We start from the raw sequence: 24,756 nt of genomic DNA on the forward strand, positions 1-24,756 counted from the left end.
CTAAAGCTAATCTCAGGAACTGAGAGAGAGCAAGCTCCCAGTTTGCCCCACTCTATAGTATAGAAATCAAAACCCTTAATCCAATATACAAACAAGGAAGTCTCTGATACAAAATTACTTATCTGAGGCATAATGAGATTCTTTATGAGAGTGCACCACCCCGCATCATGCAATCAGTCAAGGGTGTGGGAAAAAGCTTAGTGTTAAAACTAAGCCTTAGGGGCCCTTTTGGCTCAGCGGTAGAGCGTCGGCCTGGCGTGTGGGGGACCCGGGTTCGATTCTCGGCCAGGGCACATAGGAGAAGCGCCCATTTGCTTCTCCACCCCCACCCCCCTCCTTCCTCCCCCCTCCTTCCTCTCTGTCTCTCTCTTCCCCTCCCGCAGCCAAGGCTCCATTGGAGCAAAGATGGCCCGGGCGCTGGGGATGGCTCCTTGGCCTCTGCCCCAGGCGCTAGAGTAGCTCTGGTCGTGGCAGAGTGATGCCCCCGAGGGGCAGAGCATCGCCCCCTGGTGGGCAGAGTGTCGCCCCTGGTGGGTGTGCCGGGTGGATCCCGGTCGGGCGCATGCGGGAGTCTGTCTGACTGTCTCTCCCCGTTTCCAGCTTCAGAAAAATACAAAAAAAAAACAAAAAACCTAAGCCTTAGGCTATAACCACCCTGCCTGCTTACAGTTCGTCCCCCACACCCAATGCAAACTATAAGCGAGCAACCCTATATATCATATTTACAAACTTATTTGACCAACAGTCCACCCCTTTTGCTTGCTTCACAATCTAAAGCACAGATATTCCTGCACAAGGAAATTAGGCACATTACACAAATTACAACAACATGACAAATCATACAATTTCAACAATTACAAAGGTACATTTCACCAGTCTCTAAGCACTTTGCCAAAAGAGCAAAATGTCCTCAGCCTTCTTTATAGCCATGGGAAAAGCTTCCCAGGGCAGGGGATGGCCTCCATCTAAGCCGACCCCCACCCCCATCAGGGTATTTCACATTGTCCAAAATCCGTAAGTCTATCCAACAAAGGAGCCAGTGCCCACTCTGGTCATAGTCCAGGAAATCAGTCCAAGCACATGAGGCCTTAGCCACCCCCCTCATTCCTGTCATCCTGGAAGGTCTTACACTGTTCCAAAAAGAGCACGTGACAGTGGTAGTCAGCATTTCCATCTCTGCTCTGGAGAGCATGATGGCACTCACCCCTATGTCCCTACCAGGGGAGTAGTAGGTACTCCTTGCTGCTGGGCTTTCACCTTCCGGAGACTGCGGATTGCAACTCCAGCCCAATTCTCCTCATCCTCCAAAGAGGAACTGAAAACATCAGCTCCCACTGCCAGACATGAGCCCCAGGCCGCTGCTGCCATCTGCTCTGTGCGCCTTGCAGCCCCAGCTCCAGCCTCAGCCTCAGCCCTGGCCTCCCATTGCTGCTGGCTCTCCACAACGTCCAGGGCAATCTGCAACTCACACACCTGTGATTCCTTCTCCAGCAGCTGCTCCATTTCCAGGTGAATTTCACGAACCTGGTCGGCCTCCTACTCCGGTGCTTGCTCCAGCTCCAGGGTCGGCATCTTTCTCCCACGTTTGCTCCAGCTCCTTCCACTGCTCGATTTGCAGTTCCCGGGCAGCCTCTCCCACAGAGTTCTTGGTTTGCTCACACATGGCTGTAAAAGTCAGCCAGCCTATGGTCCCCAAAAGGACAGCCATGGGGAACCCTAACAGCAGCCAGTCCTCTACTCCACCGCTCAAAAGTGGTGGTGGCTCCATACTCAGCTGCATCAAATCTTGCCACAGACTATGCCAAATGTTAAGCCAGTACCCACAGCCACCATCACAGCCACCTGGCCCGTGCAGGTTCGCATTAGATTCAGACAGACGGTAATGAACAACAGAGCCAAGAACTGGTGGGCCATTACCTTTAATTCTAGCTTGCACCTGGCGGGCAAGTAAAAACACACACTGGGCTCCAAAACACACTCATTCAGTGCTCACAAAGCTACTGACTTATCTGAGTTTCCTAGAATCAAAGGTTTTTACCTCACCAGCCTTATTCACCTCTGTGCCCTATCTCCTTCTCTCTGCACAAACTGGCTTCTCCTGTAGCATTCTGACATCTTGGCTCCTTCTCCTCTCCTCCACGTGGCCTTTATCTGCTCTCCTTTCTCTACTGTCTCCTCTAATGCTAATCTCAGGAACCGAGAGAGAGCAAGCTCCTGGTCTGCCCCACTTTATAGTATAGAAATCAAATATATGTTTGCTTGCTTATAGTTTGCACTGGGTGGTGGAGACAGGCTGTAAGCAGGCAGGGTGGTTATAGCCTAAGGCTTAGGTTTTAACACTAAGCTTTTTCCCACACCCTTGACTGATTGCATGATGCGGGTGGTGCACTCTCATGAGGAATCCCATTATGCCTCAGATTTTAGTATATGTGCTGCTGAAGCGAGCACAACCATTATGCCTCAGATAAGTGACTTTGTATCAGAGACTTTCTTATTTGTATATTGGATTAAGAGTTTTGATTTCTATACTATAAAGTGGGCAGACCAGGAGCTTGCTCTCTCTCGGTTCCTGAGATTAGCATTAGAGGAGACAGTAGAGAAAGGAGAGCAGATAAAGGCCACGTGGAGGAGAGGAGAAGGAGCCAAGATGGCAGAATGCTAAAGGAGAAGCCAGTTTGTGCAGAGAGAAGGAGATGGGGCACAGAGGTGAATAAGGCTGGTGAGGTAAAAACCTTTGATTCTAGGAAACTCAGATAAGTCAGTGGCTTTGTGAGCACTGAATGAGTGGGTTTTGGAGCCCAGTGTGTGTTTTTACTTGCCCGCCGGGTGCAAGCTAGGATTAAAGGTAATGACCCACCAGTTCTTGGCTCTGTTGTTCATTACTGTCTGTCCGAATCTAATGCGAACCTGCACGGGCCAGGCGGCTGTGATGGTGGCTGTGGCTACTGGCTTAACATTTGGCGTAGTCTGTGGCAAGATTTGATACAGCTGAGTATGGAGCCACCACCACTTTTGAGCAGTGGAGCAAACATATATATCATATTTAAAAACTTATTTGGGCCCTGGCTGGTTGGCTCAGTGGTAGAGCATCGGCCTGGTGTGCGGAAGTCCCGGGTTCGATTCCCAGCAAGGGCACATAGGAGAGGCGCCCATCTGCTTCTCCACCGCTCCCCCTCTCCTTCCTCTCTGTCTCTCTCTTCCCCTCCCGCAGCCAAGGCTCCATTGGAGCAAAGATGGCCCAGGCGCTTTGGGGATGGCTCTTTGGTCTCTGCCCCAGGCGCTAGAGTGGCTCTGGTCGCGGCAGAGCGATGCCCCCGAGGGGCAGGGCATCACTCCCTGGTGGGCAGAGCATCGCCCCCTGGTGGGCGTGCCGGGTGATCCCGGTCTGGCGCATGCGGGAGTCTGTCTGTCTCTTCCCGTTTCCGGCTTCGGAAAAATACCAAAAAAAAAAAAAAAAAAAAAATTATTTGGTTGCCTGACCTGTGGTGGCGCAGTGGGATAAAGCATCGACCTGGAACACTGAGGTTGCCAGTTTGAAACCTTGGGCTTGCCTGGTCAAGGCACATATGGGAGTTGATGCTTCCTGCTCCTCCCCTTTCTCTCTCTCTCTCTCTCTCTCTCTCTCTCTCTCTCTCTCTCCCCTCTCTCTCAAAATCAATAAAATCAATCAATCAATCAATAAAATTTAAAAAAAAAGAAAAATACCCCCCCCCCAAAAAACTTATTTGGCCTGACCAGGCGGTGGCGCAGTGGATAGAGCTGGTGGATAGAGCTTCGGACTGGGATGCAGAGGACCCAGGTTCGAGACCTCGAGGTTGCCAGCTTGAGCGTGGGCTCATCTGGTTTGAGCAGAGCTCATCAGCTTGGACCCAAGGTCACTGGCTTAAACAAGGGGTTACTCGGTCTGCTGAAGGCCCGCGGTCAAGGCATATATGAAAAAGCAATCAATGAACAACTAAAGTGTCGCAACGAAAAACTGATGATTGATGCTTCTCATCTCTCTCCGTTCCTGTCTGTCGCTATCTATCCTTCTCTTCTGACTCTCTCTCTGTCTCTGTTAAAAAAAAACCCAAAACTTATTTGACCAACACCCACCCAGGTCCTCCCATCTCCTCCCCAGTGGCCTCAGTCTTGCCTTGCCTGGGTTTGGGGTACTCCCGATAGAATTCCACACCAAGATGAAGATTAAGTGTGGGTGGGTTATGGGGAGAAAATTCTCCGTGATGGTTGGTGACGTGAACATAGGCCCTGCAGGGGGCGCAAACATGGGAAATGGTGGAATCTGTGCCTATGGGCCTTCAGGGGAAGTGTGGAGCATTCCCCTAGAGTGGTTCCAACCTTCCGGCAGGGGCCTATTTGCCCTCAAATTTTGTGGGTGTCAGGTGGTAAGCTCAAGGGAAGTACCCAACGTGATTGCAATTGCTTGCAGCAAGAAGCAGTTGGGAACCTTGAATGTTGGGGCACTATGCTGTTCCTCTTTTAAATAGTATTATCCTTTGATACCTTGACTTGGTAATTTTGTTCCACCAAAGGGAGAAGTGAGCCAGGCAGTTATCTACCTACTCCAAGTTGTACACCCCCAACCCCCCCCCCAACTCTGGCCTGTCCCATTTGTGGGCAGACTTGGGAGTGAAGGAGCCCAAGGGAGCTCTATCTGCTCATCCCATATCCAACCACCCTGCAGGTGGTCTCAGTGGGATCTTTATGATACTCAGATCTGACCCCTAACCTTCATAGCTCCTCAGCTGCCCCTACCCATTCTGCTCCTGTCCCCCACTTTCCCCTGCCCTGAGCCCCCTAGAAACACTTGCAGTTCCAACCCCAGTTCCTTCCTCCTGAACCACCTACCTCAACTCCCAATTCATCTTTTTACGATTTATTTATTTATTATTTATTTATTTTCCTGAAGTTGGAAACGGGGAGGCAGTCAGACAGACTCCCACATGTGCCCGACCAGAATCCACCCAGCATGCCCAACTGGGGGCGATGCTCTGCCCATCTGGGGTGTCGCTCTGTTGCAACCAGAGCCATTCTAGCGCCTGAGGCAGAGGCCACAGAGCCATCCTCAGCGCCTGGGCCAACTTTGCTCCAATGGAGCCTCGGCTGCGGGAGGAGAAGAGAGAGACAGAGAGGAAGGAGAGGGGGAGGGGTGGAGAAGCAGATGGGCGCTTCTCCTGTGTGCCCTGGCTGGGAATCGAACCCGGGACTCCTGCATGACTCAGGCCGACGCTCTACCATTGAGCCAACCAGCCAGGGCCAATTCACCTTTTGTTGGAATATTTTTATTTCCCGTTTTGACTTAACCGCCTCCCTTTATTATAAACATAGTTCTTTAATATTCTTCTAAGTAACATGTTTATTTAGCCATTTGCTTAGCTTTTGCCATTATAATTCTTTAAAAATTTTCCTTGTAATTGATGCGAAGAACTTGGAGATGACAGATGTATATATTTTAAATATATTCCTTAGTTTTTTTCCTCCCAACTCAATGTCTCTGAACATTTTCAGGGGTAGTGATACTCTTACAATGGTTATCAAAGCTGTTATTTACACCTCCTTCATCAATTCATAGAAATACCCAATCACAGACGTCTTTAAACCCATGTCCAGCTGTGTTGATTTCACAAATTTGAAAGTGAAGCCTAGGAATCTGAATGCAGAACCCAGGTCTCCAGACTTGGGGACGATTTCTCCTCCTATTCATTCCAAGTAGCTATTCAGGAGTTGGGTCGAACCTTCCGGACTCGTGGGACCCACCAGTAGAGATTCTGCGTTCTGCCCACTGGGCCCTACCGTGCTCTGGGCGTCCCTTCCAGCTCCCGCGGGACGGAAGGACCCTGGAGATTGGAGAAACGTACAAAGCACCTGCACCCAACCATTAGCCCACTATACGGTGTGCGTCTGTCCGCCCCACCAGGCCAACTGGTCCCCAACGGGAAACCCGCAGCCAGGAACCACAGAGTTCCCGGACGCGTCCAATTCACCTTTTTATAAAAAAGACTGCATCCCACCCTCCAAGGCCCAACTCCATGGCCCCTCCTTCAGGAAGGCTTCTTTCTATACTGCCCCAAATTGAGAAATGGCTTCAACTGCTAAATTAAGCAGGCAGAGGATTTGTTGAGTGCAGATTACCAATCTGGACAGGAATGTGGAGAACATGAAGTATTGGCATTAGTGCCTAAAAGATTTGTCTCCCCCCACCCCGCCAACCCATTCTACAAAGATCCAAAGACGATTGGTTCAACTTGGTTGTTGAAGACCCTTGTCCTCCCTTGTCATCCCAGCACCCCACAGAGGTGCTTTTCCAGTAAAATTGAATGCCCTCCATCCCCACCATTAGCACACACAATCACAGATGGTGGATAAAAAGAAGAAGTATGTGCATAACAGGCTTCAAAGTCAGCTCCAGTCCCTGGAATTCAATGCCTTCTCTTTTCCTGTAGTCCCCATTTCCCCACCAAGACTTCAGACTAATGCTTTCCAGGGATGGGGGAGAGGGTAGAATACGTAAAATGACAGACCTTTATGTAAGGTGGGGATACTCTAAGTGGCCGTGTATAGAGCACCATGCTGCCCACATGCCAGACCCATCTGGGGTTTGTCCTCTGTGGATCTTTGAAGTCCTAAACACCTCATCCCCAGTAAAGTAGGGGCTTTGGGGCTCCAGTTACCAGGAGAGGCACATTGCATGATCAAAGCTCCCCCTCCCCCAAAGGCTTATGTGGCAGGGGGATGCAGTAGGGTGAGGGGAAGGCAGAAGTGAGAGCAGCAGGAGGCTGAGGGGTGGGGAGAAAGGTGTGTTTGGGGATCAAGCCACCAGGACCCCTGGATTGCTCTGAGGTGGGGATAAAGGGAAGAAGGTGCCATGGGCAACTCACAGCCTCTGACCTGGATGGAGGTATTGGGGAACCCCCACCTGTGCTGGGAGGCCTGCAAAGAATGCAGGGATTGTGGGGTGAACTCAAGGCCTCTGTAGGGTACCCTAGTTAGGCTGGAGAGTCCCTTCACCCAAATTAGACTCAGGTTCTAAATCCTCCCACCTGCTCCCTTATGTCCCCGCCCATCCTCAGAGGAAGAGAGAACCACTGCTACTACTCCAGCCCATGACAGTGCACTCCAGTATCCGGTCCTGCATACAATCTCTACTACCCCCAGCAGCACCATCAGCAGGGGCATGGCGGTCACCTTGTAGGTGCAAATTCTCCACCTGGGTTACCTTCCTGGGGAACTCCTCCTTCAGGTCACAAGGACCCTGGTCATCTATATGGAGTGGATAAACTTTCCACCTGGTGGCGCCCACAACATCACAGTCACAGCTCCCAACACAACCAGACATAGGGCCCCTGGGGGAAACTGAGTCACAGCCAGACAGGATCCCTTCCCAGTCTCTGTAAGTCTGTAAGTCTCTTGTCCCTTGCAGTGGACAAGAAGCCAGGACAGTCTCTGAAGTCTGGGCCCACAAGCTAAGCGCTCAGTGTGGAGTTCATGAAAACGTGGGCTGCCTTCAAAGGCTGGGGGAACCCCAGGGCTGGTACATGTGGTGTGTCCCCATCCCTCGGACACTGAACTTTTGCCATCTGCCATTAGGTGGCGCCCAATAATATGCTTTGGATTCTGCGCTCACTCGTCATTTTAAAATAAAAAGGAAACAGTAATAAGTAAATAAAATCCATCTTGGTTTCCAGCAGCTCTACCCCATGTTTTTAGGCTTCCAGCCTGGAGGCTCAGAAACAGTCTGTCATGTGTTGCATGTATGATTATACATGTTCAGGGTGCTGTGTCCTAGCCTGTGAAGGGACAGTGGGCAAGCTACTGGGTTCTAGAAACATCTCTTGGTTTAGACCCCAGATATACCCCCATGGCTCTGTTGGGGAGGAAGCAAGGAGAGTTGTATGAAGTGTCCTACCACCAGCTTTGCTAAGGACACCATGGTGACATTGGCCAGGGCCAATTTTACAATCAGTGGGCCCCAAATCCCCCAGGAGCTCAGTTACAGAATGGAAGCACCATAGAAGTTTTGACCTGGGCACAAATGGTGGTAGAAGGTGGATATCTGAGAGGTGCATTTTTGAGAGCACTGTGGTGAAATGGTCAGTATGGAATGAGAGTGTGGACCTCAGTATAGTCAGAGAATGTGGGACATTAGTGAGGACAGGCATAGGGAGCATCCAGTGAGGATCAGAGGACATGGAATACCCAATGGAGAGGATGGAGACCAAGGAGTATCCAGTGGAGAACAGAGATATTGAGCAAACAATGAAGAATAAAACACAGAGACTTTCCAGTGTAGAAGAGAAGACTTTGGTTTTGCTCTGCATGAGTTGGGAGCCATGACTAGTTGTGAGCAGAGGAGGGACATGGTTTGGCTCAAGTGTTAACAGGTTCCCTCAATCTGCTCAGGAGAAAATAGACTGTGGGAGGTGTGGAGGATGAGGCAGGGAAGCCAGGGAGGAGAGGATCATAGGCAAGAGATGATGGAGGCTGGACAGGGTAGAGGTTGTGAAGGGATTGAGGCCAAGTGGAACTATGCTTACACTGGAAGGTGGAGCCATCAGGAGGAGCTGACAGATTAGGTGTGGTGGGGTGAGAGAGAGCCAAGGCCAACTCCAGGGTTTGTAAATAAGCACCAGGAGGATGGGGAGGCAGTGGAGGGAAGACTGGGTGCTCTTAGGGGCCAGGATGTGTGTAGTTGCTTGTGACTTACCACGTGGGGGCACTGTGACACCTGGACTCAGAAGCTCCATGCCCAAGGGAGAGGTCTGGTAGAAGTAGAGATCTGGGCCTCTCAGGACCTTAGTATTTTCATCAATTAAATGAAGACAGTTGTCCCACCACCCTGTCCTGCTGGAGGGAGCATATGAGTCACTCCCAGTATAGCATGCAATGGATACTGCCCCCTGCCACCTTTTCTTTCTTCCTTTCTTTCTTTCTTTCTTCCTTCCTTTCTTCCTTCCTTCCTTCCTTCCTTTCTTTCTTTCTTTCTCTTTTTCTTTCTTTCTTTCTTTCTTTCTTTCTTTCTTTCTTTCTTTCTTTCTTTCTTTCTTTCTTTCCTTCCTTCCTTCCTTCCTTCCCTCCTTCCTCCCTCCCTTCCTCCCTTCCTTCTTTCCTTCCTCCCTCCCTCCCTCCCTCCCTCCCTTTCCTTCCTTCCTTCCTTCCTTCCTTCCTTCCTTCCTTCCTTCCTTCCTTCTTTCTCTTTTCTGACACCTTCCCCAAATCCCATCTTCCCTGGATCCCACCTGTATTTCCTGGCCCTGAGAGGTATGTCATGACCCCCATGTAAGTCTTAGGAAATCCCAGCAACTATCACTGTCACTGTTATCCCACCTCTTTCAAAGGGACGTTGAATCCAGAGGACCAAAATCACAAACAGAGAATCCCTGCAGATATCCACAAAGACAAAATCAATAAAGACAAAATTACCCATAGAGATGAGGCAATCAACTATACAGGCCCTAATAACAGGTACCCACCCTCTGTAAAGACATTGTCACACCCACTTGTATGTCCACACTCACATAGACTCACATCCATAGAAACATATGCAAAACTTAGGCACCTATGCTAGAAACCTTTATTTCCAAGTCTAAAAAAGAAAAAGAAAACATAAGATTCCTGTACTCTCTCCCTCCCTCTGGAGCAGGCCAGCATCTTTCCCCCTTTTCTTCCCTCAAGGTACATAACTTTTCTCTCTCTCGCTCTCTCTCCCAAACTCCAAGAGCCCTTCTTTTGTCTCTTTAACTTGTTTCCTGAGCCCACACAACCCTGTTGGTTCACTTTTTTTTTTTTAACCTCTGTGACTTTCTAAATAAACTTTTGCTTCTATTTGAAAAGAAAAGAAAAGGAGAAAAATGAAACATTAGATTTCTGAGGCTGACATTTGGTCCTTGATATAGCCATTCCTGAAGTGGATGCTACTTTAAATTTTTCTCTTACAGGAACTAAAAATTTCTCTTTATTGCCCTGGCTGGATAGCTTGGTTGGGTAGATCATTGTCCTGAAGCACAGAGGTTGCCAGTTTGATCCTGGGTCAGGGCACTTACAGGAACAGATCGATGTTCTCTACCTTCCTCTCTTGCTAAAATCAGTCAATACTTTTTTTTACTTAGTCATTTTAGCGAGGTGGGGAAAGACAGGGAGACAGAGAGTAGGGGCAAAGGAGCAGGTAGCATCAATTCCCATATATGCCTTGACCAGGCAAGCTAGGGGTTTTGAACCCGTGACCTCAGCGTTCCAGGCTGATGCTTTATCCACTGCGCCACCACAGTCAGGAAAAAATTTAAAAATAAGTAAAACTTTTCTTTTTTTGCTGGAGCCCATTTGAGTTGTATTGTGTGTATGTGTGTGGGGGGCTCACAATGATAAAGATGAATAAGACTTTTGTCATGTGAAAAATATTGGGAAAGGAGACATTCCAAGATGGATGATGGCTTTTAAAGAGGCCTGGAGGTATGACATAGAGTGGTTAGTGGTAAGGTGCACTATAGTGTATACAACAGTCCTGGCTGCCTATTGAAGTCAGGCAGAGGGTTCTGATTCAGTTGGAGCACTTAGGCATCTAGTCAGTGGGAGCTACTTAAAATTCTTTTTAAAATTATTGATAGATTTTAGAGAGGCAGGGAGAAAGAGAAAAAGAGAGAGAAGCATTTATTTGTTGTTTCACTTAGTTGTGCATTTGTTGTTTGCTTCAACACTCTCACCGACTGAACTAAGTGGCTGGGACCTTATTTAATGTTTTTGTGGGTTTTTTTGTTTGTTTTGAGATAGAGGGAGACAGGAACATCAGGCTGCTCTGTATGTGCAAATCAATGCTCTGGGAAGGTGCTCCAACCAACCTGCCAGGGCTTAATTTTTATTGGTTTTCAGAGAGACAGAGAAAAGAGGAAAGAGGAAGGGAGAGAGAGAGGGGAAGGAGAAGGGAAGCATTTGCTGTTCCACTCAATCGTGCATTTTTTGACCGCCTCCTGTGTGTACCCTGACAGGGAATCTGAACCGCAGGCAACCTGTGGCTTCCAGATAACGCTCTTACCCGACTGAGCTAACCCGCCAGGGCCTAGTAAATGTTCTTCATCAGGGGAGTTTCAGGCTCAGAGCTGTCCCCTGGGAGACAATGAATGTGCTGTCCCCAGACCTGTGTGGCAGGTGCAGGTCAGGAGACTGAGCCTTAGAGCTGGGCGGCGCACACAGGTGTCCCTGATACAGTCCTTATTCAACCTTGGTGTGAGCGCATTGGGCGTGTTCGAACTACAACTTCCGGTATGAAACGCGAGCGACCCCAGGTCTCTCCTGCTCCGCTCCGCATATAAGCCTGATGATTGGTCGCACAGGCTGCTTGTCAGGCCAGAGTCAAGTTCTGGTTGGTTGAGTTCCCATACAGCGCCTTGTGGCTAGTGTGTCCGCGCTTCGCGCTCCAGCTGGAACCATGGTAAGCTGGCATTTTGAAGTGTAGTGGAGGTCCTAAGGAGCTCAGGGACCTGCCGTGGGGTCCAGGGGGAGACTGAAGGGATTGGAGCCTTTTGTGGGGGTTGGGGGCTCTGCGGCTCCGGGTCGCGCTGAGTGCTATGTGTGTCCCCCTGTGGGTTCAGCATCTCGCTGCGGGACCTGTGTGTGTGTTGGGGGAGGAGGGTCGAGGGTCGTGTCGAGAGGAATGGAAACCCCTTAGCGTTCTGGAAGCCCTACCCTCGAGGGGCCTGGGGACCCGAGCACGTTCGGGGACCCGCGAGGGAGGTCTGGGTCTAGCAGGAGTATGGGGGCAGTGCCGGCGGGTTCCTGCGGGTACCGGTAGCTGCGAAAGGGCCAGGGAAAGCCCAGAGAGGAGGAGGCCAGGTCGAGGGGATCTGTCTGGGTGTCTTCAGGGCAGGCAGGGGTCCCAGATTAGAGACAGCACAGTTGGAACCCTCAGATCTCACTCGTCTCGGGGCCCCAAATTTGAGTTTGTTATTCAAATTTTGTGCCCGGTCCTGTGGGCCAGGCTGGCACCTGACGAGGGTGGCGACACTCTTCACCCCAGCCCTACGGTTTCGAACTGAGCAGAGAGACAGTCTGCAGGTGCCCAGAAGGGGACCTGACCCTGCCCCGGGGGAGGGGAGGTTTCCTTAGCAGTGACTTGGAGGTGGACCTGAAGTGAGAGCACTGGTGGAGGGGGTGCTTGTAAGGGGGCGTTGTTCCAGACTGGCTGTGGGATGCTGTGAGCTGTGAAGGGAAGGGCTCTCAGGACTGGGGTGAAGGAAAGATCCAGGGAAAGGCTCTGAGCAGGGGAGGAAGTGGGTGGGTGGGAGGCTCCAGAAGATCTTTGGAGATCTGCTGAGCGTGGACTCCGAGACCGGGTGCTGCTGGGGACCCGGTGTGAGGAACATTCCTGCAGAGACCTCTGGGGCCTTAAGTGGAGGACAGATGCCTTCCTTCTCTCCTCCTATCTTTCCCTCCCTCTCTCCCTCCCTCTTGTCTTTCCTTCCCGTACATAGGTGCTGGAACTGCAATTTGAACCATGGGCCCCTCACTGGGAGGTGTGTGGTGGAGAGAGGGGTGATGGGGTTAGAGATGGAAAGCCCCAGGGCTTGGGAGAGCCTCTGAGACTGGAGAGGTTGCATGTAGGGAGGGCCCCCCTGGGACAGGTAGGTAGTGAGGTGAGGTGGTCTTGAGCTGAATCTGTCAGGCCTTGCAAGCTGTGGAGCAAAGTTGCATGTGACTGTGAAACTGGGAAGAGACTGAGACCCCTCGAGGAGCCAAGTGCTGTTTCCTCAGGAGTGAGGATTGGGTGATGGGCTCCTGAAGAGGGCCAGGGGAAACACAGGAGTCATGCTGGGCCAGTTCAGTGGTTAAAGTGCTGGCAGAGGGATGGGTCATAGGAGAGGCCCACAGAGGGAGAAGAAAAGCAGGCAACGGCATTACAGAGGCCTGAAAGTTTGGAGAGCATTGGTAGGAAAGGCTGGGGGTCCCCATAGGAGAGTAGAAGAGGTTTTACTTTTTTTTTTTTTTTTTATTCATTTTAGAGAGGAGAGAGAGAGACAGAGAGAGAGAGGAGAGAGAGACAGGGGGGAGGAGCTGGAAGCATCAACTCCCATATGTGCCTTGACCAGGCAAGCCCAGGGTTTCGAACTGGTGACCTCAGCATTTCCAGGTCTACGCTTTATCCACTGCGCCACCACAGGTCAGGCACATAGAAGAGGTTTTATAAGGAAGGGCACATGGGAAAGCCTGGTTCTCTGTGCTTGGGGGTGCTCACAGACCTTGACAATGCTGTGGTCATTAGTGCCTGCTGTCCAGTTTGTAGCTGGTGTGGGGAGGGTGAACAATGAGACTAGGAGATTAGTGAGATTGGGAGATCAGAAAGATGGCACCCCACCCTCATTACTGAAAAAAATACTTATGGTCTCAGTTTACAAGTCCCAGGCATAGAGAAAATATCCTATGAGTTGGTTATTTGATTGACTGATTGGTTTTAGAGAGACAGAGAGGAAGGGGGGAGAGAGAGACAGAGAAGCATTCATTTGTTGTTTCACTTAGTTGTACATTCATCGGTTACTTCTATGCCCTTCACTGGGGATCGAACCTTAACCTTGCCATTTTAAGATGACACTCTAACCAACTGAGCTAACTGGTCAGAGCTAATATTTTTTTATTGATTTGAGAGAAAGAGAGGAAGGGAGGGGGAGAGATTTGTTTTTTCCATGAAAAAATACTTATGATCTCAGTTTATAAGTCACAGGCATAGAGAAAATATCCTGAGTTGGTTATTTTATTTATTGATTGATGGATTGATTTTAGAGAGACAGAGAAGAAGGGGGAGAGAGAGACAGAGAAGCATTCATTTGTTGTTCCATTTATTTATGCATTCATTGGTTGATTCTTGTATGTGCTCTCACCAGGGATTAAACCCACAACCTTGACATATTGGGACAATGTTCTTACCAACTAAGCTACTCCACCAGGGCTGAGTTGGTTATTTTAATGATGGATTTCTCAGCAATTATTCTGAATTACAGTGCTAGGCCTGTTATTTATCCCACTAGAGCTCTTCCTTTTAAAATTAGTTTATTTTTGCCTGATTAAAGGTTAATTTTAATAATATTAATCTTTATTTTTTTCCAGTTGTTAATTATAGTACCATAACACTGGTAGACAGCTCTCCTGAGCACATTTTACATAATTACATAATTACTAATAGCAGATTGGTAATTACTACATTCAGACAGCTTCAGCTTTAGACTGAGTACCAAAAACATTTCTCCTAAAACGTTTTAAAATAAGTGTGTTACAAATAATTGTTTAAAAGGTTGTTATGAAGAACTTGGTGAGAAAATTCCTACTGAAAAAAAGTCATCCCACCCATATGTCTAAGTCTTTATCCTGAAACCGGTAGTGTGGCCAGCTGAAGAGGTTGATAACAAAGGGAAGGATAGAGGGAGAGAGGGTGATGGAGCCTTCAGGGATGAATTAAGACAGCCGCCAGGGTGAACGTTGAAGCTAGAAGCTGGCCTGAGACAGCGCCAATACTGGGACTGCTGTGGGAGAGGAGCCACTTTCCCTGGGTGTATCCGGGTTACCGTAGGTCCAGAGGGCCGTCAAAAGAGTGCAAGAAACAAAATAGGAAGCACTTCATCTCCAGATGAGGAAAACCAGGCTGGGGAGATGAATAACTGAACTCCATGGGAGAGAATGGAAGTGAACCTGTCTGACCCTGTCTCTGTCCCAGCATATGCTCTCCATCCCCCCAGCCAACTGTGGGGGTTCAGGACTCAGCAGGGGGTTCCAGGGTTGGGTCTGAGCTCACCGCAGTCTTCTTTCCCAAGATATATCTGGAGCCATGGAGGCCGCCTTCCCCACCTGGCTCTGGGTCTTCTCTATAAATAGAGTTCCCAGGGAGTGATCTTGTTACCCTCTGGCCTGCACTGCCTGTCATGTCCCCTTCCCCAGGCAGTCCTTGGAGTGCAGCTGGTGGTGACGCTGCTTACTGCCACTCTTATGCACAGGCTGGCACCGCACTGCTCCTTTGCACGCTGGCTGCTCTGCAATGGCAGGTGAGCCACAGCCCCTCCCAGAAGTGAGAGGAGCCCAGCCTTCTCTCATCCCTCCCAATCCTGCCTCAGGCCCTGGCAGGTAGTTTTTTTATAAAAACAACTTTATTGCGATATGGTTGGTATACAATAAACTGCATGTTTTGAAAGTACACAGTTGGATCGGTTCTGACCGATGTACTCACAAACACACACATACAAAGCCATCTTCACACTCGGAAGAGCAATTGCTTCCCCCACTTCACTCCCTTCTACTCTACTCTCACTGTAGATGTTTCCTGAAAAGCTTTTAAGTCCCTTTTTGGGTCTGAGCCCCTTCCTGAGATTTGGTGGGAACTGTGTATCTTTCCTCAGGACAGTGTGCACACCTGCTCCGCTAGGAGAATTAGCCAACAGATTCAGAGGTGTCTGCACTGCCCCAGCCCACCTCCTGTGGCTTTCCCTGGCCTTAGATGGTCCCTGCTCCTCCTGTCACCAGTTTGAACCATAGGCCCCCTCACTGGGAGGTGTGTGGGGAAGCCCAGCCTTCTCTCTGACTCCAGTCCTGAGTTTAGGGGTTCACTGCCTTGACATCACAGCCTTCCCCCATTCCCAAGCTTTCCTGACTGCGTGCCTGTCTTTGTTCTCAGTCTCTTTCGGTACAAGCACCCTTCTGAGGAAGAGCTTCGGGCCCTGGCAGGGAAGCAGAGGCCCAGAGGCAGGAGGGAGCGGTGAGTCCCCAACTTTAGGAGAGGCTGCAGGGGCACACAGGGCCTGCCCTGTCCACTCTCAGGCACTGCTCTGGACACAGGAAAATCAGGGACATCCAAGCTGAATGATTTTTACTGTCATGCATGGGTTGCCTTCAGTTAGCATTGAGTGCTTGGAAGTTTGCTGTGGGCCAGCCCCTTGGGTGGGTGGTGCCCACACCCTGGTGTTTAGAGGGTACCCAAACTGGGAAAGAAGGCACCTTCCAGGCCAGTTCTTATACTCTGAGAGTGGCACTCTGAACCTCCCCGGCTCGGGCAGGGAGAGTTGGGCTGGATCAGGGAGGGGAGAATGGCAGTTGCTGCTCTGACTCCTGCTCCCCGCCAGGTGGGCCAATGGCTATGGTGAAGAGAAGACTTTTTGTGTTCCTCGTGATGCCCCTTTCCAGCTGGAGACCTGCCCCCTCACAGCTGTGGATGCCCTCGGTAACAGTCTAGGGGGTCCCCAGCTCCCTCACTTTGGTCATACCGTAGCAGGGTGGGTGGTAAGGGGAGCCTTGGATGGGCAGGGTGTGGGGGAAGCCCTGGGCAGGTAGCCCTGGCTGAGCATTGTGTCCCACAGTCCTGCACTTCTTCCTGGAGTACCAGTGGTTCGTGGACTTTGCCGTGTACTCAGGTGGCGTGTACCTCTTCACAGAGGCCTATTACTATGTTCTGGGCCCAGCCAGGGAGACCAACATTGCTATATTTTGGTGTCTGCTTACCATCGCATTCTCTGTGTACCCTTCCAGCTCTGGGTGGGGCGGTGGGAGTCATGTGAGAATCTGACTGAAGCTCCCTGTCTCCCCTAAATTGGTAATTGGTTATGGACTGCTGTGACACAGACCTCTGCCAAACGTGGTAGGGCAAAACAGTTGCTATTTCATTTGCTCTCTGGGGCCAGGCTCAGCTGGGTGGCCTCACCTCTGCTCCTAGCAGTACCCCATCTAGTAGTAGGCTGGACCAGGGTCCCATTGCAGCTGCAGAAAGGCCACAAGGAGGAAGACGGGGCACTACTCAAGCTGGCCCACCCTCTCCCTGTTCATCCTTCCAGTCAAAGCAAGTCACCAGGCCTGCCCAGATGCAAGGGCCGGGAAGGAGATGCCCCCTCTGCCTTTTTTTTAATTAAGCTACACAGATAGCAGAGGTGAATTCGTGATTTTAGGGATCCAAGGAGGAGCAACTGTTCTTGTCGAGTGGGCTTAGGAAGAAGGGAAGCCCAGCTTGGGGTCCACGCTGTTCCCAAAAGCCTTGGGGTCTCTTCAGGGCAGATTGGAGATACAGCCAGGTGTATCTGCTAGCTTCTCAGAGGAACGTGCTGTGACTGTAGCCAGGAGCCAGGTGGTACAGGGGCAGGACCTGCAGAGACTGACTTGGTGGCCACTTTGAACTGGCCGCACAAAGTGTGATGAGCTAAGCTGGAGGCCCGACACAGGCTGAACAGCATTCCCACCTTGGACTTGTTTACCGGCTCACTCTTCAGTCACTCCCCTGCACCCCAGAACCCCAAACCCAAACGTGGTGTTTATATTCTGGACTTGGGGTATCACTGGCTGGGGGTGGTGGAGTGGGCAGGGGCATTCCAGGTGGAGGCCTCCTTAACTCTGCCCCCAGCAAGATGTTTCTGACAGTGACTCAGCTGTACTTCAGTGCCGAGGAGGGGGGCGAGCGCTCTGTCTGCCTCACCTTTGCCTTCCTCTTCCTGCTCCTGGCCATGCTGATCCAGGTGGTGCCAGAGGAAACCCTTGAGCTAGGCCTGGAGCCAGGTACGTGTATCAGGGGTGTGGGGGGACACCTGTCACTCCCTCCTGTAAGCTGGCGAGTGGGGTTTCAGTGACTTGTTCCACTTGTACATTGTAGGTTCACACAGGCACTTCTATTCCCCTCCAGTCTGTCCTCTACCCAGCAGCTGCAGTAATTTAATATTCACCTATTTTTGTTTAACTTGTGAAAGGAAATAAATTCACATATCCAACTTTCCCTTTTGTCAGTCACTAAAGAGTTAATCTCCCTCTGGGGTAGAGGTCTCAATTTCTCTAGGTTCTTCTGTATTTTTTATATATATACTGAGGTGAATTGACACGGCATTTTCAAGTTTAGAATTGCTATATTTTGCTGGTGAGTCGGCCATTTTATCACTTATCATGATGTATTTACCCTTTCTGATTCTACACTTCCATGTTAGTCTAGTTCATCTGGTTTTAATATAGCCTTTCCAGCTTTTTCTTTTTCTACTTTTCTTTTGATTAGTATTTTCTATCTTTTTCAAAAATTTTATTTATTGATGTTTAGAGAGAGACAGAAAAGAGAGAGAAACATTGATTTGTTCCATTTATTCATGCTGCCATTGGCTGATTCTTATATGTGCCCTGACTGGGGGTCGAACCTGCAGCCTTGAAATTGGGATAACATTTTAACCAACTGAGTTACCCCACCAGCGCCCCGTATTTCTTTTTTATTTTTTGAGATTTTTAAAAAAAGATTTCATTTTATTGATTTTAGAGAGGGAGAGAAAGGTGGGGGGCGGGGTGGAGGAGCAGGAAGTATCAATTCCTAGTTGCTTCTCGCATGTGCCTTGACTGGCAAGCCTGAGGTTTTGTACTGGCAATCCTAGCATTCCAGGTCAGGCTTTAGCTGCTGCACCATCACAGGTCAGGCTTCTTATCCTGTTCTTTTCTCTTTTTTTTCTTTTTCTTTTTCTTTTTTTTAGGTGAGAGGATGGGAGATAGTGAGACTGACTCCTGCATGTGCCCTGACTGGGATCCACCCAGCATCCTTGTATGGGGACGATGCTTGAGTACTGGGCTATTTTTAGTACCTGAGTCCAACACACTTGGACCAACTGAGCTATCCTCAGTGCCCTGGGCCACACTTGAACCAATCGAGCCACTGGCTGTGGGAGGGGAAGAGGAAGAGAAGTGGGAGAGGCGGGGTGGGGGGAGAAGCTGATGGTCGCTTCTCCTGTGTGCTCTGCCCGGGAATCCAACTCAGGATGTCCATACACTGGGCCAACACTCTATCCACTGAGCCACTGGCCAGGGCCAACTTTTTTCAGATCTAGTTCATCAATTTCTCTTTTGCTATTTCTTTTTGTTTGTTTGTTTGTTTTTTGGGGTTTTTTTTTTGTTTTGTTTTTTAACAGAGACAGAGCAAGAATCAGAGAGAGAGGGATAGATAGGGAAAGACACACAGGAACGGAGAGGGATGAGAAGTACCAATCAATCATTAGTTTTTCGTTGCGACACCCCAGCTGCCCACCGACCGCTTTCTGATATGTGCCTTGACCACAGGCCTTCAGCAGACCGAGTAACCCCTTGCTCAAGCCAGCGACCTTGGGTCCTAGCTGGTGAGCTTTGCTTAAACCAGTTGAGCCCACGCTCAAGCTGGCAACCTCGTGGTCTCGAACCTGGGTCCTTGGCATCCCAGTCCAACGCTCCATCCACTGTGCCACCACCTGGTCAGGCTCTCCTTTGCTATTTCTAATGTACTGTTTAATAACTTATTTCAGTAATTATATTTTCCCTTGGGTTTTTTTTTTTGTTTGTTTTGTTTTTATCAATAGAGAGATGGACAGACAGACAGGAAGGGAGAGAGATGAGAAGCATCAATTCTTTGTTGCAGCACCTTAGTTGTTCACTGGTTGCATTCTGCTATGTGCCTTGACCTGGGGGCTACAGCCTAGCCAGTGACCCCTTGCTCAAGCCAACAACCTTAGGCTTCAAGCCAGCGACCTTTGGGCTCAAGCCAGCAACCATGGGCTCATGTCTATGATCCCACGCTCAAGCCATCAATGCCATGCTCAAGCTGGTGAGCCCATTCCCAAGCCAGCGACCTCTGCATCAAACCTGGATCCTCTGCTGACACTCTATTTATTGCGCCACCACCTGGTCAGGCTGTATTTTTCCCTTTGGAAAGCTTAATTGGTTTCTGCAAATCTGGTCATTCGAGGTAGCCTTATGTCGCCTGTTCTGTGATTCTAGCTTTTATTTTTCTTAGTCATTTCATACAAAACTGATAACACTAATTTCTGAAGTGCCTAGGGTCTAAACTTGTGTTTTGTTTTTTGCTGCTGACTCTCGTTTATGGTGATTTGTTTCCATGTGTGTTTGGTGATTTTTTTGTTTGTTTGTTTTGTTTTAACAGAGACAGAGTCAGAGAGAGGAATAGACAGGGACAGACAGACGGGAACAGAGAGATGAGAAGCATCAATCATTAATTTCTCATTGCACGTTGCAACACCTTAGTTATTCATTGATTGCTTTCTCATATGTGCCTTGACCATGGGCCTTCAGCAGACCGAGTAACCCCTTGCTCGAGCCATAGACCTTGGGTCCAAGCTGGTGAGCTTTTGCTCAAACCAGATGAGCCCACGCTCAAGCTGAAGACCTCGGGGTCTCGTACCTGGGTCCTTCCACATCCCAGTCTGACGCTCTATCCACTGCGCCACGGCCTGGTCAGGCTGTTTGGTGATTTTTGTTGTGAATTCATATTACTTTGCTTTTACTCTGGAAAATCTGGGGACCTGAACTCAGGATTCTTCCCAGGACTCTCATTTTCTCCTTCAGGAGCCCTTCATGTCTCCTGATTCCTGGTGTAATCCTGTAAGCCCATATTCAATGCTTCCTTCCCCGTGTCCCCCAGTCTAATCAAGGGTCTGTCTGGAGCACTAAGTTGTCCTCATGCCTAGCATGAGGCCTGGCTGCCACTGCTTCCTATCTGAGAAGCAAAGGACATCTGGGAGGGGAGCAGAGTAGGCTCTGAGGTCCCAGATGGCTACTTTACCCCACTCTTCTCCTTGTCTTCCCCAGGCATGGCCAGTATGACCCAGAACTTGGAGCCACTTATGAAGACACAGGGTTGGGACTGGATGTGAGTCCTGGGAAGAGAGAGGGGCAAGGCAGGCTGTGACCTGCTGGTGGGGCTGACAGGCTGAGGGTTCCCTGACCCATCTCTTCTTCCCAGGCTTCCTCTAGTCAAGCTGGTCATCCGCGTGGGGCTGGCGATCCTAGGCTCAGTGCTGGGCGCCTTCCTCACCTTCCCAGGCCTGCGGCTGGCCCAGACCCACCGAGATGCACTGACCATGTCAGAAGACCAGCCCATGCTGCAGTTAAGTGGTGGACTGGGTGGGTGTGATGTCAGGGAGCCTAGGGGAGAAGATGGGAGATGGTTGGTGCCTAGGCCTCACCCTAGTGCATCTTTGCCTCCAGGTTTCTCCTGCACACCAGCTTCCTGTCCCCCTTGTTCATTCTGTGGCTCTGGACCAAGCCCATCGCACGGAACTTCCTGCACCAGGCGCCCTATGGGGGCACACCCTTTTCCCTGTGCGTATGGGGATGGGGCCAGGAGGAAGGGCAGCTGGGCGGCCCCTCTGCATACTCCAATCTCTGAGGCTCAGGGAGAAGCTGTGAGAGAGCTGTGGGTCCTGTGGGGTGGGGGAAGACCCCGGGACAGAGGGGCCTCACTAGCGCCCTCATCCTCTTCTGTGCAGGCTGTCGGACTCGGCCTTTGACTCACTGCGCCTCTGGGCGCTGGTGGCACTGTGCCTGCTGCGGCTGGCAGTGACCCGGCCCCACCTGCAGGCCTACCTGTGCCTGGCCAAGGCCCGTGTGGAGCAGCTGCGGCGGGAGGCTGGCCATATTGAGGCCTGCGAGATCCAGCGGCGGGTAGGAGTGCCTGTCGGGGAGGGAGCCTGGAGTGCAGGGCAGGCCTTTTAGTCCTTCTCGGTATGGGGTCAGCCAGAGCCCAGACGGGCACCTGCCACTGCCACCTGCCTTCCAGGTGGTGCGGGTCTACTGCTACCTGACAGTGGTGAGCCTGCAGTACCTGACACCACTCATCCTCACCCTCAATTGCACGCTTCTGCTCAAGACACTGGGTGAGAGGAAGTAGCCTTGCGGGTTGAGGGTGGGCTGGGGGTGCCTGAGGTAGCCCTGGCTTTGGCCTCCCTCCCTCAGTCCTCCCTCCTTCCACCCCTCCTTCCTCGGGCCCCCATATCTTCTCTCCTTCTTCCCTTTACCCTCCCCTCTTCCCTTTACCTCTCCCTTCTTCTACTTTCTTCTCACAGGTGGCTACTCTTGGGGCATGGGCCCGGTGCCAGCCCTCCCACTGTCCTCAGTGCTGGCAGAAGCCAGAGATGGCTTAGTGGGCCCCATGGAGGACGAGGCCCAGCAGGTGGTAGCCCAGGTCACTGGGGCCCTGGGTGGCCTGCTCACACCCCTCTTCCTCCGTGGCATCCTGGCCTTCCTCATCTGGTGGGCTGCTGCCTGTCAGCTGCTTTCCAGCCTCTTTGGCCTTTACTTCCACCAGCACCTGGCGGGCTCCTAGGCACCTGAAGACACTCCTCAGGCCCCATGGCTGCCTCTCTGTGTGTGCCTCAGTATCCCCAGGTGCAAGCAGGCCTGGGAGTCCCCACTATGCTCAGCCCTTCACTGCAGTGCCTATGTAGGCCCCTCTTGGACCCTGAGCTTCTGTCTCAAAACTGTCTCCCCAGGCCTGTGGCAGCAGGTCCCACAGCCATTGTTCCTGGATTGCACACTCAGGTTTGACTGTAGAGCAAGAGGGCTAACTCTTCTGAATAAGAGGGGTGGCTTTTTACAAAAAGGGAAGCAGCAGGGATATGGAAGGAGAGAACGGTGAGAGAAAGGGGTGGTTGGGCCCATGGTGCTAGGCCACAGTGGCTCCTGCTCTCTGCCACAGGTACATGGGAACTGCTTTCCTAGAAAGGCCACACAGGCAAATGGGCATATTGTTGAGGTCATGGTGACTCAAAAGGAAGAGCATGAGGGGCCGTCTCTGACTGAAATTTTGGCACTGTGACTACAGTGGGAACCCGATGTGTATGCATGTGTGTATAACAACATATGTATGGCTAAAAAGCCAAAATTCAACTGAGTAAATTTTAGTGATCTTAATTGGCTTTATTTAGTGACTCATGAATCAGGCATCACCTGTGCTTTGATATGTGGAGAAACATGAAAAGTATATTAAAAACAAGGGTTAAAGCCTGTGCTAAGGCAAACTAAATGAATAATCCAATTTTGATCCTCAAATCCCCAGTAAAAGTACATAGGCTGCAGTAGGTTCCAGAAAGTAGACTTAAGGGAGGAGCCACAACTGACTGCCAAGTCCATGGGTGGTAAACCCAAAGCCCAGGAAACAACTGGATTTACCTGTGGAACCTTCCATACCACTGACCGCACCAGGTCCCAACAGGCCAGGCTGAGGATGCGGTGAGACACAGAGGTTACTGGCATGGAAGCTGTTTGGAAATTTCTTAGGTGCTTGTACTCCTCCCACGACACCACTGCACAGCCAGGAGGGAAGCCAGGCTTGCTGGGGACCACACATAATTAATGCAAACAGAGCCACTATCCTTCAGCTTTCCTGCAAGATTCCAGAACCTTCCAGCCACAAGACTGAAGACCCCTGGGGAAGCCAACTGGTCCAAGAAGGAAGACCTGATGACACGGGCACTGTAGAGTTCCCATCAGCCACCAGCTTAGCCGTGAGTCCATGTATCCCCCACACATTTGGTTGTCCAGCCTGCTTGCCTCAGTTCCTGAGCAGACAACCAGGAATGTCCAGTGATCGGAGGAAGTGCCCAGTGTGGAAAACAGACCGAAACAAAAAACACGACTTCCGGGAATTAACTCTACAGGGAGAAGAGAACTTAACAAAAAACAGTACAGAATGTTCTGAGAGAAGAGATTGTATCATGAACAAGAATAGTGCTACTGAAAAGGAACACTTGGATGAGCCTTTTTTGTTCTCTTTTTGAGCTCTTGGAGATTAAAAGCAGATGGAAGATAAAGTTGTAGAAATCTTACAAAAGAGACAAAAAGATAAAAGATGTGCAAAACAAGAACTGACAAAGGAAATGAGAAGATTGGCTCCAAAGAAGAATCTTCAAAACAATGAGTTCTGGCAGGAGAGATCCAAGCTAGCAGAGGGAGACTCTCCATGGAACAATGCAAAGGGAGCTTCCCAGGGCCAGAAGGTTCCAGGTGCTTGGTGCTGGCCCTTGGTGTCTTGGGATGCCTCATCCCAGACTGTCTCTGGGAAGTTCTAGAGCAGTGGTGGTCAACCTGGTCCCTACCGCCCCCTAGTGGGCATTCCAGCTTTCATGGTGGGTGGTAGCGGAGCAACCAAAGAAAGATAGATTTAACTATGGTAAGTTGTTTTTTTGTTTGTTTGTTTTGTATTTTTCTGAAGCTGGAAACGGGGAGAGACAGACAGACTCCCGCATGTGCCTGACCGGGATCCACCCGGCACGCCCACCAGGGTCGATGCTCTGCCCACCAGGGGGCGATGCTCTGCCCCTCCGGGGCGTCGCTCTGCCGTGATCAGAGCCACTCTAGCGCCTGGGGCAGAGGCCAAGGAGCCATCCCCAGCGCCCGGGCCATCTTTACTCCAATGGAGCCTCGGCTGCGGGAGGGGAAGAGAGAGACAGAGAGGAAGGAGGGGGGGTGGAGAAGCAGATGAACGCTTCTCCTATGTGCCCTGGCCGGGAATCGAACCCGGGTCCCCCGCACGCCAGGCCGATGCTCTACCGCTGAGCCAACCGGCCAGGGCCATAAGTTGTTTTATAAAGATTTATTCTGGCCCTGGCCGGTTGGCTCAGTGGTAGAGTGTCGGCCTGGCGTGCAGGAGTCCCGGGTTTGATTCCTGGCCAGGGCACACAGGAGAAGCGCCCATCTGCTTCTCTACCCCCCCCTCCTTCCTCTCTGTCTCTCTCTTCCCCTCCCGCAGCCGAGGCTCCATTGGAGCAAAAAGATGGCCCGGGCGCTGGGGATGGCTCCTTGGCCTCTGCCCCAGGCACTAGAGTGGCTCTGGTTATGACAGAGCGACGCCCCAGATGGGCAGAGCATCGCCCCCTGATGGGCGTGCCGGGTGGATCCCAGTCGGGCGCATGCGGGAGTCTGTCTGACTGCCTCCCCATTTCCAGCTTCAGAAAATTAAAAAAAAAAAAAAAGATTTATTCTGCCAAACTTAGCCAAAATCTGACACAAAGTACTTGG

The 24,756-nt window shown here is 50.8% G+C and overlaps 1 protein-coding gene across 3 annotated transcripts; it reads left to right on the forward strand.

The window, feature by feature from the left end:
* Nucleotides 1–11,352: 11,352 nt before the first annotated feature.
* Nucleotides 11,353–22,650, forward strand: TMEM161A (transmembrane protein 161A). Of its 3 annotated transcripts, XM_066268493.1 has the most exons (12): nt 11,353–11,422; nt 14,914–15,017; nt 15,644–15,724; nt 16,089–16,186; nt 16,323–16,479; nt 17,354–17,505; nt 20,548–20,608; nt 20,702–20,845; nt 20,947–21,060; nt 21,228–21,402; nt 21,518–21,614; nt 21,804–22,650. In XM_066268493.1, the coding sequence occupies exons 1-12, from the start codon at nt 11,420–11,422 to the stop codon at nt 22,061–22,063; spliced, it is 1,446 nt and encodes a 481-aa protein (XP_066124590.1). In that variant the 5' UTR covers nt 11,353–11,419; the 3' UTR covers nt 22,064–22,650. The 3 variants fall into 3 exon arrangements, with proteins under 3 accessions (XP_066124590.1, XP_066124596.1, XP_066124605.1); XM_066268499.1 differs by lacking the exon at nt 16,323–16,479 and having other exon boundaries at nt 17,371–17,505; XM_066268508.1 differs by lacking the exons at nt 16,323–16,479; nt 17,354–17,505.
* The last annotated feature ends 2,106 nt before the right edge of the window (nt 22,651–24,756 follow it).

Source organism: Saccopteryx bilineata, chromosome 1, assembly GCF_036850765.1.
Source record: "Saccopteryx bilineata isolate mSacBil1 chromosome 1, mSacBil1_pri_phased_curated, whole genome shotgun sequence".
Lineage (NCBI taxonomy): Eukaryota > Metazoa > Chordata > Mammalia > Chiroptera > Emballonuridae > Saccopteryx > Saccopteryx bilineata.